The sequence below is a fragment of the Oncorhynchus nerka genome, linkage group LG4 (genome assembly GCF_034236695.1).
Source record: "Oncorhynchus nerka isolate Pitt River linkage group LG4, Oner_Uvic_2.0, whole genome shotgun sequence".
Taxonomy (NCBI): domain Eukaryota; kingdom Metazoa; phylum Chordata; class Actinopteri; order Salmoniformes; family Salmonidae; genus Oncorhynchus; species Oncorhynchus nerka.
Window position 1 is genome coordinate 76,319,645 of NC_088399.1, and position 17,545 is coordinate 76,337,189.

General features: G+C 45.3%; 3 protein-coding genes across 6 annotated transcripts in view; all 3 read right to left on the minus strand.

Annotated features, from left to right (window-relative positions):
• pum1 (pumilio RNA-binding family member 1) overlaps nucleotides 1-1,418 on the minus strand; it is a 31,726-nt gene extending 30,308 nt beyond the window's left edge. For all 4 annotated transcript variants that reach the window (XM_029658589.2, XM_029658587.2, XM_029658588.2 and 1 more), the window contains exon 1: nucleotides 1,311-1,418. The gene's annotated coding sequence lies outside the window, so the exon portion shown is untranslated. The remainder of the gene's footprint in view (nucleotides 1-1,310) is intronic.
• Nucleotides 1,419-5,662: 4,244 nt separating this feature from the next.
• Nucleotides 5,663-11,023, minus strand: nkain1 (sodium/potassium transporting ATPase interacting 1). The gene is made up of 8 exons (XM_029658590.2): nucleotides 10,513-11,023; nucleotides 9,884-10,272; nucleotides 9,016-9,153; nucleotides 7,754-7,834; nucleotides 7,436-7,633; nucleotides 7,301-7,361; nucleotides 7,017-7,098; nucleotides 5,663-6,868 (listed from the first exon to the last, which is right to left on the minus strand). Exons 2-8 carry the CDS (start codon nucleotides 9,935-9,937, stop codon nucleotides 6,859-6,861), a joined length of 624 nt encoding a protein of 207 aa, XP_029514450.1. The 5' UTR covers nucleotides 9,938-10,272; nucleotides 10,513-11,023; the 3' UTR covers nucleotides 5,663-6,858.
• Nucleotides 11,024-11,877: 854 nt separating this feature from the next.
• snrnp40 (small nuclear ribonucleoprotein 40 (U5)) lies at nucleotides 11,878-17,500 on the minus strand. Its single transcript, XM_029658592.2, has 10 exons — nucleotides 17,283-17,500; nucleotides 16,777-16,906; nucleotides 14,328-14,421; nucleotides 14,044-14,209; nucleotides 13,626-13,748; nucleotides 13,271-13,391; nucleotides 12,988-13,070; nucleotides 12,628-12,689; nucleotides 12,436-12,539; nucleotides 11,878-12,162 (listed from the first exon to the last, which is right to left on the minus strand). The coding sequence occupies exons 1-10, from the start codon at nucleotides 17,394-17,396 to the stop codon at nucleotides 12,113-12,115; spliced, it is 1,047 nt and encodes a 348-aa protein (XP_029514452.1). The 5' UTR covers nucleotides 17,397-17,500; the 3' UTR covers nucleotides 11,878-12,112.
• Nucleotides 17,501-17,545: the final 45 nt, after the last annotated feature.

Genomic DNA, 17,545 nt, shown 5'->3' on the forward strand with positions numbered 1-17,545 from the left:
CACCTTCCGGAGACACCTGAAACCCCACCTCTTTAAGGAATACCTAGGATAGGATAAAGTAACCTTCTGCTTCTGTTTCCATGTTTTATTTATCATTGAACCTCAACCTGTCTGAATCATAAGGCCTTGTACTGATACACAGATGGAGAGGAAGAGAAGTCTTGGGAAATACAGCCTGAATTTGTCATATCGCAAAACTCCTCTCTCTACCTCAAACACACCATCATGGTTCCGAGGTGTACACACCTATCAACCACAGACACACTACAATGAGCAGACGCCTCCATGCATTGAGCTATACCGTAACGAACACGCCCCCCTCTGCAGGTATCATTAGCTAGCCAGCAAGCTAGGTCCTGCCATCCAGACAACGTTTCAAGACAGCCACTTGAAATAAAAAAATATATATAAAAATACCCCCAGTCTGTATTGCATGAAAATAGCATTAAAGTATGTTATTCCATGCAAGCAGACAACAGCGGTTTATGCCATGTTAGACATGTAACATTAGCTACCTATTTGGAAACACCCGGAAATCAGTAGCAGTCTCTTGTTCATCACGCTCGAGTCGTTGTGTTCGCCACCCGGAAATAGGCATTGTTGGCTCTAACTGGGTTAATCATTATTTAATACCAGGGATCGATTATCACCGCGATCTACTGTCCTGTCCACCCGTGCCAGAACAAAAGCGGAACGTAGCTTTGTGTGCCAGCTAGCTAGCGTTAGCTGTCAGTCGCTGAGGCACAACATCCAACTAGCTAACTAAACAAAACAATGAGGCCATTTAGGCATAAATGGACGTAAGCAAATTAGTTCGTCTGGTTTTGACATATAGCTAGTTAACTATGTTCTCCGTGTAAAGAAGTGTTCGCTAGCCGAATAACGTTAACTAGCTAAAGTCGCATGCCAACCACGGAACTGGTTCCAGTAGCTAGTTAACGTTACCCATTTACCAACAATACACGGCCTCCAAGCCAGAGACCTGTTCAGCCCAGTCCGACACTGGCCAAACCCGGCTCCAACACCTCCTCTCTGGATCGCACACACCGGTGACCCGTTACTAGTACCAGGAGGGGCACGAGAAGAGCGCTGTCTCCATGACGCGGATATAAGCTAGCTAACAAAGGCCTGAGTTGTCTGGCAAGAGCGGAAGACAGCAACATAACCGGAGGCAGGAGAGGGAGGCGGCAACACAGCCGTTAAAATAACACCCAGAACTCTCGTTCCGGTCCGGTAAAGACAATAAACCGGGTGATGTGTGGTTTAATGCGTCTAGAGTGTTTCTGTGCCCACGGGAGAGGGCTACTTACAGGCGGAGAGGGCAGATGGTCGCAGATTTCAGCCCCGGTTCTCTTTCCAGACTTCCAAGCTTTCACTCCAACAACATGGCGGCTCGGAGGGACTCAGAGACAGGCTGACGCGCTGCATCATGGGAACGGAAGATGGCGAGAGCGGAGCGCGTGCGGTTCATTGCGCCAACCGTTTCACCACTGCCAGTCCTTTGTTATGTGGCTTTGTTGACATGATGTATTCTATCTCACAATCGACAAAAATACAATAATAACCTAAAAATAAACGAATAAATATACTAATAATTAAATATCAAAAACACTGGTTAGGTAAATCTGGACAGTTTATTCCCAGTCCCAGATCCCCTGGGCTGATGTTCCCCTATAATAAACATATAATAAACATACTGCTATTCCGGTTGGTACAGCATGTTCAGCGGACTATGACCATAATGGATGGAGTCCAGCCGCAGCCACGGCAACGTGCTGAGACACAAAGACCCAGATGCTCTGCTAGACTGGTGGAATGTAAACCAACCAACAGCCATAGTGAAAAGTAGGGCGTAGCCTGTAACAACCAAATAAATTACAATTCAATAGTGAAGCTAGTCGACTTACTGTCTAGTTACTGTCACTAGAATAAAGTAAACCAGGGATGGGCTACTGATGGTGTGGGGCCCACAAAAACCCTGAACTTATCATGAGGGGCCACAGTCAGGGTCGGTTCCAGGCAAGTGACATGTGGTTTTATTGATTTTGGTAGTCATTCTTAGTCAGATATCATATTAACATGAAATAAGTCATGACAAAATTCGTAAAATTGCAGAAAATTAATTTTAAAATGGGAGTTTTCACTCAAGAGTGGGGCAACTGAAATGTTTTGCTGCACGGATTTAGAGCTAATTTCACGCAATTCTATGCATTTTGCCATAGGGTGGAGAGCAATTTTTGAAGTTGTTAATATGATATCTGAGTGAGAGTGACTAACAAAATCATTGGGGTCCCCCTGGTCGGTAATTAGACCATGATTGCTACAAGGTTAGATAGCTGGCTAGACTAAATTACATTTAAAAAATGCTAACATGGGCCAGTTGAGTGACTGTCAGTGACTGACATAAGAGAAAAACTGCTGATGCATAACCACATTTCGAAATTGCACCTGGTGTATTCTACTATTCTAACTCTCAACAGTAAATTGAGATCCCAAATCACATATTGTTTCATTTGTGGGAGATTAATCCTCCTTGTTCTGAAAGAGCTCAAAACCTGGACCCGTACAAATCAGCTGGGCTTGACAATCTGGACCCTCTATTTCTGAAACTATCCGCCGCCATTGTCGCAACCCCTATTACCAGCCTGTTCAACCTCTCTTTCATATCGTCTGAGATCCCCAAGGATTGGAAAGCTGCCACAGTCATCCCCCTCTTCAAAGGGGGAGACACCCTGGATCCAAACTGTTACAGACCTATATCCATCCTGCCCTGCCTATCTAAGGTCTTCGAAAGCCAAGTCAACAAACAGGTCACTGACCATCTCGAATCCCACCGTACCTTCTCCGCTGTGCAATCTGGTTTCCGAGCCGGTCACGGGTACACCTCAGCCACGCTCAAGGTACTAAACGATATCATAACCGCCATTGATAAAAGACAGTACTGTGCAGCCGTCTTCATCGACCTTGCCAAGGCTTTCGACTCTGTCAATCGCCATATTCTTATCGGCAGACTCAGTATCCTCAGTTTTTCGGATGACTGCCTTGCCTGGTTCACCAATTACTTTGCAGACAGAGTTCAGTGTGTCAAATCGGAGGGCATGCTGTCCGGTCCTCTGGCAGTCTCTATGGGGGTGCCACAGGGTTCAATTCTCGGGCCGACTCTTTTCTCTGTATATATCAATGATGTTGCACTTGCTGCGGGCGATTCCCTGATCCACCTCTACGCAGACGACACCATTCTATATACTTCCGGCCCGTCCTTGGACACTGTACTATCTAACCTCCAAACGAGCTTCAATGCCATACAACACTCCTTCCGTGGCCTCCAACTGCTCTTAAACGCTAGTAAAACCAAATGCATGCTTTTCAACCGTTCGCTGCCTGCACCCGCACACCTGACCAGCATCACCACCCTGGATGGTTCCGACCTTGAATATGAGGACATCTATAAGTACCTAGGTGTCTGGCTAGACTGTAAACTCTCCTTCCAGCCTCATATCAAATATCTCCAATCGAAAATAAAATCAAGAGTCGGCTTTCTATTCCGCAACAAAGCCTCCTTCACTCACGCCGCCAAACTTACCCTAGTAAAACTGACTATCCTACCGATCCTCGACTTCGGCGATGTCATCTACAAAATTGCTTCCAACACTCTACTCAGCAAACTGGATGCAGTTTATCACAGTGCCATCCGTTTTGTCACTAAAGCACCTTATACCACCCACCACTGCGACTTGTATGCTCTAGTCGGCTGGCCCTCGCTACATATTCGTCGCCAGACCCACTGGCTCCAGGTCATCTACAAGTCCATGCTAGGTAACGCTCCGCCTTATCTCAGTTCACTGGTCGCGATGGCAACACCCATCCGTAGCACGCGCTCCAGCAGGTGTATCTCACTGATCATCCCTAAAGCCAACACCTCATTTGGCCACCTTTCGTTCCAGTTCTCTGCTGCCTGTGACTGGAACGAATTGCAAAAATCGCTGAAGTTGGAGACTTTTATCTCCCTCACCAACTTCAAACATCTGCTATCTGAGCAGCTAACCGATCGCTGCAGCTGTACATAGCCTATCGGTAAATAGCCCACCCATTTTTACCTACCTCATCCCCATACTGTTTTTATTTATTTACTTTTCTGCTCTTTTGCACACCAATATCTCTACCTGTACATGACCATCTGATCATTTATCACTCCAGTGTTAATCTGCAAAATTGTATTATTCGCCTACCTCCTCATGCCTTTTGCACACATTGTATATAGACTCCCCTTTTTTTCTACTGTGTTATTGACTTGTTAACTGTTTACTCCATGTGTAACTCTGTGTTGTCTGTTCACACTGCTATGCTTTATCTTGGCCAGGTCGCAGTTGCAAATGAGAACTTGTTCTCAACTAGCCTACCTGGTTAAATAAAGGTGAAATAAAAATAAAATAAAAAAGGAGACTATATGCAACAAATAATGCTTGTCTCTTATGGAAATTTATGCTATATTGAACAAAAATATAAAAGCAGTTTTACAGTTCATATAAAGAAATCAGTTCATTTTAAATTCATTAGGTCCTAATATATGGATTTCATATGACTGGGAAAACAGTAGGTAAGGGCATCGATCAGAACTGGAACACGCTGTAGTACATGTCAATCCAGAGCATCCCAAACATGCTCAATGGGTGACATGTCTAATGAGTATGCATGCCATGGAAGAAGTGGGACATTTCCAGCTTCCAGGAATTGAGTACAGATCCTTGCCACATGGGACCGTGCATTATCATGCTGAAACATGAGGTGATGGCGGCGGATGAATGGCACGACAATGGGCCTCAGGATCTCTTCACGGTATCTCTGTGCATTCAAATTGACATTGATAAAATGCAATTGTGTTCGTTGTCCGTAGCTTATGCCTGCCCATACCATAACCCCACAATGGGGCACTCTGTTCACAACATTGACATCAGCAAACCACTCGCCTACACCACACCCCACAGTCTGCCATCTGCCAGGTACAGTTGAAACTGGGATTCATCTGTGAAGAGCACACTTCCATCGAAGGTAAGTATTTCCCCACTGACGTCTGGAGTCTTAACAGACTGCATTCAGGTCGAGACCCTGGTGAGGACGACGAGCATGAAGATGAGCTTCCCTAAAACGGTTTCTGACAGTTTGTGCAGAAATTCTTCAGTTGTGCAAAACCACGGTTCCATCAGATGTCCGGGTGGCTGGTCCCAGCCTGGTCTGGCGTGGTTACAAGTGGTCTTCGGGTTGCGAGTCCTCACAATGACATTAGAGGCGGCTTATGGTGGAGAAATTAACATTCAGTTCTCTGGCAACAGCTCTGGTGGACATTCCTGCAGTCAGCATGCCAAATGTACACTCTGTCAAAACTAGAGACATCTGTGGCATTGTGCTGTGTAACAAAACTGCACATTTTAGAGTGGCCTTTTATTGTCCCCAGCACAAGGTGCACCTGTATAATGATCATGCTGTTTAATCAGCTTCATGATAATCCATCCTCCTGACAGGTGTGGCATATTTTGATAACGGAGAAATGCTCACTAACAATAATGGAAACAAATTTGTGCTCACAATTTGAGAGAATTAAACATTTCTGGGATCTTTTATACAGGTGTGTGTGTGTGTTTGTGTATAGACAACACCAGACTGATTTCATTTAGAAAGTTTCTTTATTTCTCCCCCCCCACACACACACACACACCTGTCTCATCCAAGTAAACCACTTCAGAAATACAGCCCTCCTATCCTCTCCTCTCTTCCTTCCTGGAAACACTCCCTGACCAGACCTATTGTATGTTGGTGAAATAAATCAGTGTCCTTCATATATTCCTTTCATCAATATCATCAGGTCAGACCAGTGATACTGTATCTTTAGAGATGGATGGAAGGAAAGAGGGAGTGAATGAAGTGTAAGGAGAGAATAAAAGGAAGGATAGTAGGGTGTGAGGAAGGACGCATTCTCCCCCAAAGTCAAGGAGGACATTGGGGGAGAAGCTCAATTACATACTCCTCACATCATCTCTCTCCTGGCCTCCTTTTCAAAACCCATTGGATGAGAAAGCCAGAGGTCACTCCCCTTGAACATTCTCCTCCAATTGGTTTTGAAAAGGAGGCGAGGAGAGTATGCGAGAAGTATGCAATTGAGATTCTCCCTGGGTCGTCTAAAGGTGAGAGGAGAAATGTAAAGGGACGTGGCTACACGATCACCCCCTCATCACCAAACAAAAGCAACAACCATTCATCAGCCAGATATGTACATGCACAGAATCCCCCATATCTTTACCCAGAGACACTAAAGCCCAATCCCTAACCAGTCAATTTTTGCCGTGATTGTGTTTAAACAGAGTCACCCTGTCACAACAGAACTAGGGACAAGCTTGGAATTTGACATTCGACTGTTCTATTACGACATCACATTCTAAAACGACAACATGAAGAGCTGTGCCCCATGTGACTTCGAGGCCCCTTCCACAATAGTTCAGAGGTCATCCAGCTAGTCCTGTCGCGCCACACACACACACACACACACACACACACACGGGGTCGCAGGAATGATGAGAGCCGGTAGGTGCAGTGTCCTCTCAATATCCTCAGTGTCCATTAGGATGTGACCACGCCCAGTGTCTCCCCGCCATCTCCCCCTGCTTCCCCCTAGAACTGCTGGTACATTCACCTCAGGGGTGTCAGTCAGTTTACCCTTGGTTAACACATACACACACGGTTTCACATACACACACAGGTGAGTCTATCGTTCAGTTGTACTGTGACACACAGAGTGAATGTTCTATTCCCATGGCGACTCCGCTTCCCTGCTGAGGTATTGTCTGATAGGTGCGCCACCTTCACCTACCCAGCACTGAAAGAGAGAATGATATACTCAAAACTCAAAAGGTCACACTAAAAAGTAGATATCTCTTGTTGAACCAATTCCCTCCCTACTGGTTAGGGGTTTAGGGATCACCGCGAGGTTAAGGATGAAAGGTTAGAGGTCAGGGGTTACTTACGTGTAGAGTGGCTGCAGTTGGAGGTGGGAGGTCTTCTGAGGAGGCTGGTAACCATAGGAGTCAAAGCCACCAATGAAATCAACTGACAGAGGGAGAAAGATCAGAAGCTGACATGACAGAGCACTCAGATGCAGATGGAACACTCAGACCGACGGGAACACTCAGACCGACGGGAACACTCAGACCGACGGGAACACTCAGACCGACGGGAACACTCAGACCGACGGGAACACTCAGACCGACGGAACATTCAGACCGACGGAAGAAAGGTGAGCAACACTCACAGCTATCCTCGTCATCCTGGAAGACTTTGCTCACGTAGCAGGCATACACAATGCCAAAGAGCTGAGGGACAGGTAGACAGGATAAGGTTAGTATCATAGTGTGTGTGTGTTTGTGTGTGTGCGAGAGATACTCACAGCCAGTAAGACCTGTAGTGCAGAGCTCAACACCTCAATGTACTGGTAGTCAAGGAGACAGCCGGAGACGGTGATGACATGGTGGTCATCAGGGGCAATGCGGGAGTCCAACACTGGTGTTACTAGGCAACCAGGGCCATGCTCCATCCACCATGACCGATGCAGTGACGTATTGAAAGTCATCAGGAAGTCCCTGTCCTACATACACACACATATATATATATATATTTTAAAACATGTTATAAGCACACAAATGTTAAACACATTCTAAACACAAACACACATTATCAACATGCTATAAACAAACACATCTCTTACCTGAGACAAGTGTCCCACCTCCAGGTAGAAACAGATGATAAAGGAGTTCCATCCCACCCACAGCACCAACCACACTGCATACTGACAGACACAGTGACAAAAAGGGGTTAGTGCGTGTGCGTTAAATAAAACTACGTGACCAAAAGTATGTGGACATACCTGCTCATTAATATAGAGTTGGTCCCCCCTTTGCTGCTATAACAGCCTCCACTCTTCTGGGAAGGCTTTCCACTAGATGTTGGAACATTGCTGCAGGGATTCATCCATTCATCCACAAGAGCATTAGTGAGGTTGGGCAATGATGTTGGGCGATTAGGCCTGGCTCGCAGTCGGTGTTCCAATTCATCTCAAAGGTGTTCAACAAGGGCATTATCATGCTGAAACAGGAAAGGGTCTTCCCCAAACTGTTGCAACAAAGTTGGAAGCACAGAATTGTCTTGAGTGTTATTGTATACTGTAGCGTTAACATTTCCCTTCACTGGAACTAAGGGGCCTAGCCCGAACCATGAAAAACAGCCCCAGACCATTATTCCAAACTTTACAGTTGGGTCTATGCATTCGGGGCAGGTAGCGTTCTCCTGGCATCCGCTAAACCCAGATTTGTCCATTGGACTGCCAGATGGTGAAGCGTGATTAATCTCTCCAGAGAACACGTTTCCACTGCTCCAGAGTTCAATGGTGGCGAGCTTTACACCACTCCAGCCGACGCTTGGCATGTGCATGATGATCTTAGGTTTGTGTGCGGCTGCTCAGCCATGGAAACCTATTTCATGAAGCTCCTGACGAACAGTTCTTGTGCTGACGTTGCTTCCAGAGGCAGTTTGGAACTCGGTAGTGAGTGCTGCAACCGAGGACAGACGATTCTTACGCACTTCGTGCTTCAGCACTTGGTGGTCCCGTTCTGTGAGCATGTGTGGTCTACCACTTCGCGGGTGAGCCGTTATTGCTCCTAGATGTTTCCACTTCACAATAACAGCACTTACAGTTGACCCGGGACAGCTGTAGCTGGGCAGAAATTTGACAAACTGACTTTTTGGAAAAGTGGCATCCTATGACGGTCCTATCACCGTATGTTGAAAGTCACTGAGCTCTTCAGTAAGGCCATTCTACTGCTAATGTTTGTCTATGGAGATTCCATGGCTGTGTGCTCGGTTTTATACACCTGTCAGCAATGGGTGTGGCTGAAATAGCCAAATTCACTCATTTGAAGGGGTGTCCACATACTTTTGTGTATATAGTGTATGCATGCATGTATGTCTCACCAGTATGAGATAGCGGGATCTGAACTGCACGGTTCCAAAGATCCCCAGTATGACGGCCATGATTTGGAGGAAGTTGGCCAGGATAGGAGCCCACTGGTAGCCCAGGAAGTCAAACACCTGTCTCTGTAGTGCTGCCATCTACACACACACACACAGGTATATTTTTACTAAAAGAGTCCACCCGTACTTCTAGAGGATTGGCATGGTATTACATTGTTACAGTTTCACACGCAAACACACAGATAAGGAAACAACTGTCTTTCTCACACACACCGTCACACAATCTGCCAGTTGTTTCCATGGAAACTGCCAGGAGAACCAGCTGAGGGTGCCAGGAGCACCAGCTGAGGGACTCCCCCCCACCCACTAATAAACTCCCCAAACAACTGAAAATATGCTGTATTCCAAATGCCCAATGTCACACTATATCACAAAAAAATAAACACACATACACCAACAATAGTACACCACCACACACACTATTCAAGTCAGAAAATAAAAGTAGAAATTAAAAAGTGGAAATGAAAAAGTTTCGAGAGACCGACAGAGCAGGAAGACAACGAGAGGGAGCTCCCTTGTTTTCCTGCTGTTATTTTCAAAAGCTGAAGGGTTCCTTTTCACGTGGTCTCCCAGAATACAGTGATCACCACACACACTGTGTGGTTGCCAATAATACCAATAATGTGACACACACAGCTAGTAGTTTTGAAGCACTTTTCAGTCAGTCAGACCAGCACTCCCTCTCAGTTACACACACATATTCGTTGAGTGAAAGAGGAAAGGAATAGGGATATAGTCAAAATATGGTAAACAACAACACCTTTTCTCATTCTCCCAATCACATTTCACCTCACCCCAACACACTCACCAGCTGCAGTGAACATATCGCCACCAGCGTGCATCTCCCGTCACAATTCCCCATCTTGGAGTGCTCTGGACGCGGCTTGGAGCCACAAAGGCTCCGGGGAAAGGACGGGTGGTCACCGGTCAGATCCAGACTGGCAGCCAGACTCAGATCACACCATGCCCGGCCAGATCTCGCCTAGACCCCGGCCTCTTGGTTCTTCTAGGTACGGAAGACTCCTTGAGATACGTTAAATCACACCGACACCAACCCAGCCCGACCCGCCGTGATCATTCTGTCGGTGGGTAGGTAAAGGTGGCTGTGGTTCGCCGGAGGTGTCCTCTTCTTCACGCGGCGAGGTCTGCGGTCCGACCACTAGGTAACGATTACGAATCGCCTCGAGCCGACCACACCTTCCGGTTGGTAGCGAAAGGAGGGGGCGAAAACCACACAGACAGACACAAAGAAAGACGGAAAGCTGTCATAACGGAGCAGGTCTCGCGGGTTAGCGGGTATACATTAGCATAATATGATAATGGGTAACACGGGGAGGGAGAGGAATGAAATGAGCGGATGTAGGTGGCCAACTGTCTGGGATGGCTAAATGAAATATGCCATGCACCGACACACACAAAGCCGGAATAGTGACTTACGGTTGGTTTTCAAGACGTTTGCGCTGCTTTCCCGTTCTCCGTAGGCCTCCGATGGCGTAATGCTAAAAACCAAGACTAGGGCTCTCTTCTGTCTCGCGGTGTCTTTGTCAACAATCGGTGGTGCCTGCCGGGGTGGGCGCGAGGGGGTTCGAGGAGGGGACATTGCAAGCCCCCCTCATTTCAAATGAGGAAATGGGCCGTGTTCCTTGATGGCGATCACTGATTTGACATGATGGGATTGAATAAAGTAAATTAGTGACCCACTAAATAGATTTTAACTTCAAACTTTGTCAAATAAATTATAAACTAAAGGAGAGGGAGTAAAGATGATTTTAAAGTAGTCGAAATGGGTCCCTGTATTCTGCAGACTGCATGGGGAATCACCGCTGGTCAGCTCATTAGGCAGTGAAGATTAACTCAGAAATACAGCCTTCGTCAAATTGACCAAGACGCACCTCCAACAACACAACTCCTCACATAATTCTACCCCCAAACAATTGATCTCAACCACTGGCATATGGGATTATTTATGTGAGAGTTGACGCTGCCCTGTGATAAATAGTCCCCATTCTGTCAAAGGAAGGGGCGTAAAATATTTTGCTTGTCCATTCCCAACGAGCCTCTCCAGGGTGCTGTTGGACACATCAGTGCGGCGCTCCACCAACGTTCCGTCAAATAAAAACATGAACATAAATCTTGTAGCAGATATAGAATATGGTAGAACCAGTATGTGGCCCTTTCAGTAGCATACAGGCTGGAGATAAAATGTATGACAATGTAATGAGACAGACACATTTTACATCATGCAGGTTTCTCCGATCAAAACAGCCTAACCTAAATGGCGCCCAATCAAGTAACAAACATATCCTAAAAACAGGACAGGTCAAAGTAAAATGGACAATATTGATTGGAGGATCACAACTGTTGTCCAGGTGGTGCAGAACATATAGGACCGGCCCTGTGGGTAGTGAAACCGTGGAGCGTGAGACGTTCAGCAGAGACAAAAGAAACAGGACTAGCAGCCAATACAAATAAAATAATGGAATTGCCGGGCAGAAATAAGAGTGAGAATAATACAATATCTAGGACCATGCTCTGTCATGGTAGGCAGCTTTAAATAATTCAAACACATTTGCATAAACTACATCTAAATAACCTATTAGTTTGATTAGATTGGTCAATATTGATTTGATATTCTAAAACTCAATTTAACCTTATGGCCATTTAAACCCCTATTTGGTTGTATGGCTGTGTTTATTAAGAGTGTGAGAGTTTAACAAAAGGACAGGCTTACATACTAATAGTTTCAGAGTAAAGATATACAAATATTCAGCTTCAACAAGAACAGGAAACGGAAGAACAACATTCTTCCAGAAGTAGTTTATTAAGAGAAATACAGAAAAAAATACAGGTGTTGGTTGTTGTGACTGGAAATTATAAACTCAAAATACTGTCTCATTATTAAATAAACAGAAGCATAAAAAAGTACAGAGTACTGATCATTCACACAACGGAGCAGAACATACACACTCAGATGTACACACAATTACCCTTCTCTCTCTCTCTCTCACACACACACACACACACACACACAACAGTCCTACTGAATCTCTCCCATGTAGAGTCTCTTGTCACTGGCACCAGAGAGGACTGTGGGAAAGTTTTTAAAACATTTTTAAAAATATGAGAGAGAGACTAAGCACTCAATGGAAAATATATTAGAGAGAGTGACTAAGCACTCAATGGAAAATATATTAGAGAGAGTGACTAAGCACTCAATGGAAAATATATTAGAGAGAGTGACTAAGCACTCAATGGAAAATATATTAGAGAGAGTGACTAAGCACTCAATGAATTTTTTTTTTTTAAAGCAATAGAAAGAGGGAGAGTGTGAATAGCCAGACAGATATAAAGCCATCTCACCAATAGGCTCCTCAGGGTGGAAGGCGACCTCATTGACTGACCCAGCATGGCCTGGCAGCTTGTACAGGATCCTACGAGACGTGGTGTCCCACACATATACAAACCTGGACACACACACAGCTTATAAAGAATCATAAAAGAGGGGATTGGTGCATTTATGTTGAGGTTTCGTACTGCGGAGAGTGTGCTCACCTGTCGGCTGAGCCTGCTGCAATCTTGCTGCCGTCAGCGGACCAGGAACACCTCAGAAGGTTCTGCAGACACATCAATGTATTATACACAAAACCTATACAGTGTATTAACATGCCATAACCATGCTATAGCAGGCCATAACCATGCTATAGCAGGCCACAACCATGCTATAGCAGGCCACAACCATGCTATAGCAGGCCACAACCATGCTATAGCAGGCCACAACCATGCTATAGCAGGCCACTAGGCTTATCAAACATGATATGAGCACAAATATTGACACTCACACTGAAAGTCTTTGTCCAGTTCCAAAATCAAAACACTTGAATCTCACTCTCTGGTCAAAGGTATTTTATTTACCTTCTCAAAGTTGTGAATGTTCCCCTGGAATATCTTCACACACCTCTCCTTGGGAGCGAACGGACGGACGTCCCAAATACGCACTGCAGGACAACACACATTTGCACACATAATCAAGTACTGTAAACACACACAGTTGGCAATATAAACACAAGCGTTTCACTACACCCGGCATAACTGCTAAACACGTGTATGTGACCAATACAAATTTGATTTGTAAACACACAATCTATCTCACACAAACACACATGTCTTTAAATATGACACACCCACCCACACTGACCTGTGTTGTCCATGGAGTTGGAGAGGAGGTAGGACCCCTCTGAGCTCAGGCTGAGTCCAGTCAGAGAATCACCATGACCATGCATACTGTAGACCAGCTTATTCTGCCTCAGGTCCCACACCTACACAAGGAGTTGATCACTGTATGGCACAGTAGCCTTGCCTCCTGGTAGTATCCAGGCCCGTAACCACAAAGCATCTCAGAGTTGGAGTGCTGATTTAGGATCTGTTCATATAATATTTTTCATTATGACCTAAAAGGCTAAACTAATTTTAGATCAGCACTCCTACTCTGAGATACTTTGTGGACATGGGCCCAGGTCTTTCTTTCACACTATCAAAACCCACACACGTACCTTGATGTCATTGTCGATGCCCCCAGACAGGATCTGGTCGCTGGTGTCGTTGAATGTGACAGCCAACACCTGGTAGGTGTTTTGGAACGTATGGACCGCCCCCTTCTTACGGATGTCCCACAGCTACAACACACACGCGCACACTGTTAACAAACACAACAATATCCTAATTACGGCTGTCCTCCACTTACAACAGTCAAACAACACTCAGAAAGATTGTGCAGGGTAGGTTTTAGTTCCAGCTCAGGGTTAACACACCTGATTCAATAAATACACTGCTCGTAAGAGAACTTAATCAGGTAATCAGGCATGTTAGTAATGCTGGAATGGACCTAAAGCCTGCACACACAGTAGTTGTCTAGAACCAGGTTTGAAGAACACAGGCTTAATTAAAGCAGTCTGTGGTAGGCATGGCTACCCTGACAGTTCCGTCGTCACTGCCGGTACAGACGAGCTGGGGTCCGCGTCGAGCAGGGTAGCAGGAGTTAACGAAGGAGGTGTGGCCTTTTAGACGCTTGATTCTCTCGCCCGTCTCACTGTCCCACACTCCCACTGTCTTATCTATACTGGCACTGAACAGCAGGCTGCACACACACACACAGGTGGGGAAAGGGTCATTAAACACACAGGATATTGACCCAACAACTACATTACGTTTTTACCGGACCTGAGCAAGTTCGTATGTGTGAATATATATCCTACCTACCGTCTGTGTTGTAGTGAAGGTCCATCACAGCTCCACTGTGTCCCTTCAGGGTGGCAAAGTTATCACAATCCCCATACACATTCCACATCACTGTAGAGAGAGGGAGATGGATGAGTGTCACCAGTTAGGTCAAGTGAGCGAGAGGATTGTGTGTGTGTGTGTGTGTGTGTACGCACGTGTACAGTGCCTTCTATTCAGACCCCTTGACTTTTCCCACATTGTTACGTTAGTCTTTTCTAAAAATATAAATAAATTGTATTTTTTATAAATCTACACACAATACCCCATAATGACAAAGCAAAACCAGTTTAAAAAAAACAACATTTTAGCCAAATGTATTAAAAATAAAACATTTACATAAACATTCAGAACCTTTACACCTTCGACAGTAATTGCAGACTCCAGTCTTCTTGGGTATGACGCTACAAGCTTGGCACACCTGTATTTGGAGAGTTTCTCCCATTTGTGACGACACTCTCACTCCGTCTGCCATATTCTCTCTTTGCTCTCATTTTCCTTAATAGGATGTTGGTGGGCAGGAGGGTCGTCAGAGAAATGGGACACACCTGGGCCCGGGATAAATACATCTCTTCTCCATTCATTGAAGAAATTCTCCATGCAGACACACTTTGTTTTTGGTTGTTGCATTTTTTTGCGTGTCCGTTTTGTTTGCGTTGGCACCTTTCAACACCCTTCATTATCACATCTATGCACGCAACCACTCATACTACTGACTACATACACCAATGTTTATTGTATATAGGTTACTTGAGATATTAAATATATTTTTGTTATCTCCATGTTGTCTCCCTTTTTGTTCCTGGCTTTGAGCCAGTTCGTGACACGTTCTTCTCTACAGATCCTCTCAAGTGGTCAGATTGGATGGGGAGCATTGCTGCACAGCTATTTTCAGGTCTCTCCAGATATATTAGATCGGGTTCAAGTTCGGGCTCTGGCTGGGCCACTCAATGACATTAAGACTTGTCTCAAAGCCACTCCTGCGTTGTCTTGGCTGTGTGCTTAGGGTTGTTGTCTGAGGTCCTGAGCGCTCTGGACAAGGTTTTCATCAAGTATTTCTCTGTAATTTGCTCCATTCATCTTTCCCTTGAGCCTGACTTGTCTCCCAGTCCCTACCGCTGAAAAACATCCCCACAGCATGATGCTGTCTCCACCGTGCTTCACCGTAGGGATGGTGCCAGGTTTACTCCAGGCGTGACGCTTGGCATTCAGGCCAAAGAGTTCAATCCTGGTTTCAACAGACCAGATAATCTTGTTTCTCATGGTATGAGAGTCTTTAGGTGCCTTTTGGCAAACTCATAGCGGGCTGTCATGTGCCTTTTACTGAGGAGTGGCTTCCGTCTTGCCACTCTACCATAAAGGCCTAATTGGTGGAGTGCTGCAGATATGGTTGTCCTACTGGAAGATTCTCCCATCTCCACAGAGGACCTCTATCAGAGTGACCATCGGGTTCTTGGTCACCAAAGCCCTTCTCCCCCAATTGCTCAGTTTGGCCGGGTGGCCAGAGTCTTGGTGGTTCCAAACTTCTTCCATTTAAGAATGATGGAGGCCACTGTGTTCGTGGGGACCTTCAATGCTGCAGAAATGTTTTTGTGCCCTTCCCCAGATCTGTCTCGACACTATTCTGTCTCGGAGCTCTACGGACATTTCCTTCAACCTCATGGCTCATGGCTTGATTTTTGCTCTGACATGAACTGTCAACTGTGGGACCTTATATAGACAGGCTTGTGCCTTTCCAAATAATGTCCAATCAATTGAATATTTATTTAACCTTTAAACTAGGCAAGTCAGTTAATAACAAATTCTTATTTACAATGACTGCATACACCGGCCGACGCTGGGCCAATTGTGCGCCGCCCTATGGGACACCCAATCCTGTCCGGTTGTGATACAGCCTGGAATCGAATCAGGGTCTGTAGTGATGCCTCTAACAATTAGATGCAGTGTGTTAGAACACTCCATTTCAAGTCTCATAGGAAAGGGTCTGAAAACATATGTAAATGTATTATGTATTTCAGGAAAAAATTATTTAATCCATTTTAGAATATGGCTGTAATGTAACAAAATGGAGGAAAAGCAGCCAACAAGTGCTCAGTATGTGTGAACTCCTTCAAGACTGTTGGAAAAGCATTCCTCATGAAGCTGGTTGATAGAATGCCAAGAATGTGCAAAGCTATCATCAATGCAAAGGGTGGCTACTTTGAATAATCTAAAATATATTTGGATTTGTTTAACAGTAGTTTTTTGGTTACTACATTATTCCATGTCTTATGTCATAGTTTTGATGTCTTCACTATTATTCTACAATGTAAAAAAAATAAAACCCTTGAATGAGTAGGTGTGTCCAAACTCTTGACTGGTACTGTATGTACACACACACACACACACACACACACACACACACACACATATATATATATCACTCACAGATGAGCCTGTCATAGCCAGAGGAGGCCAAGGTGGCTCCATTGGGATGGAACTTGCAGCAGTAGACCTCTCCCTCATGGCCACACATCAGCATGATGGGAGCCTGCAGGCTGGAGCTGCGGGGAGGGCCCTGGAGAGGGGACATGTTAGATTATCATATCACACCGTCACAAACAGGCAGACGCACACACTATTCTCAGAGCGTTACTCTATGTGCATGGCCCACTAACAATCCTGGTATTGATTAAACTAGCTGAAAAAGTAAAACAATTATACTTGCTATCTAGCGATCAAAATAAGTTTTCTGCTAGCAGTATATGCATTAGATAGCCTTAACTAGTAAACAAGTGCATATCTCAGTCACAGCGTATCAAAGCTGCAATTGAGGTTATTTTCCTGTTACTAGTTGAAAGACTGAAAACATTGGTAGTTAACAACTCTCTGAAGCTAACTAGCGAAATTGAACTTCCCCCTTGTCGTATTTTGATGACCCCCTCCTTTCTTACCATGGCCACGAGCTGTTGCGACTGTGCGGCGGCGATCAGCTCCGTCCTGGGCCTCTTGACTCCGCCGGCAGGAACTAAAGCCATGTCCCCCGGTCTCTTCTTTGGCTCAATCATGGTTTAACAACTCAATGAACACGATGGTGTATAACAGAAATCGACTTGAATAAATGAACTTCTTTCAACAAACCGCTTTCGAAACAAGTACGAAGTGAAGAGCGGTCTGAGGTACTTCCGGTTCTCAGGGCGATTGATTGGGTCGCAGC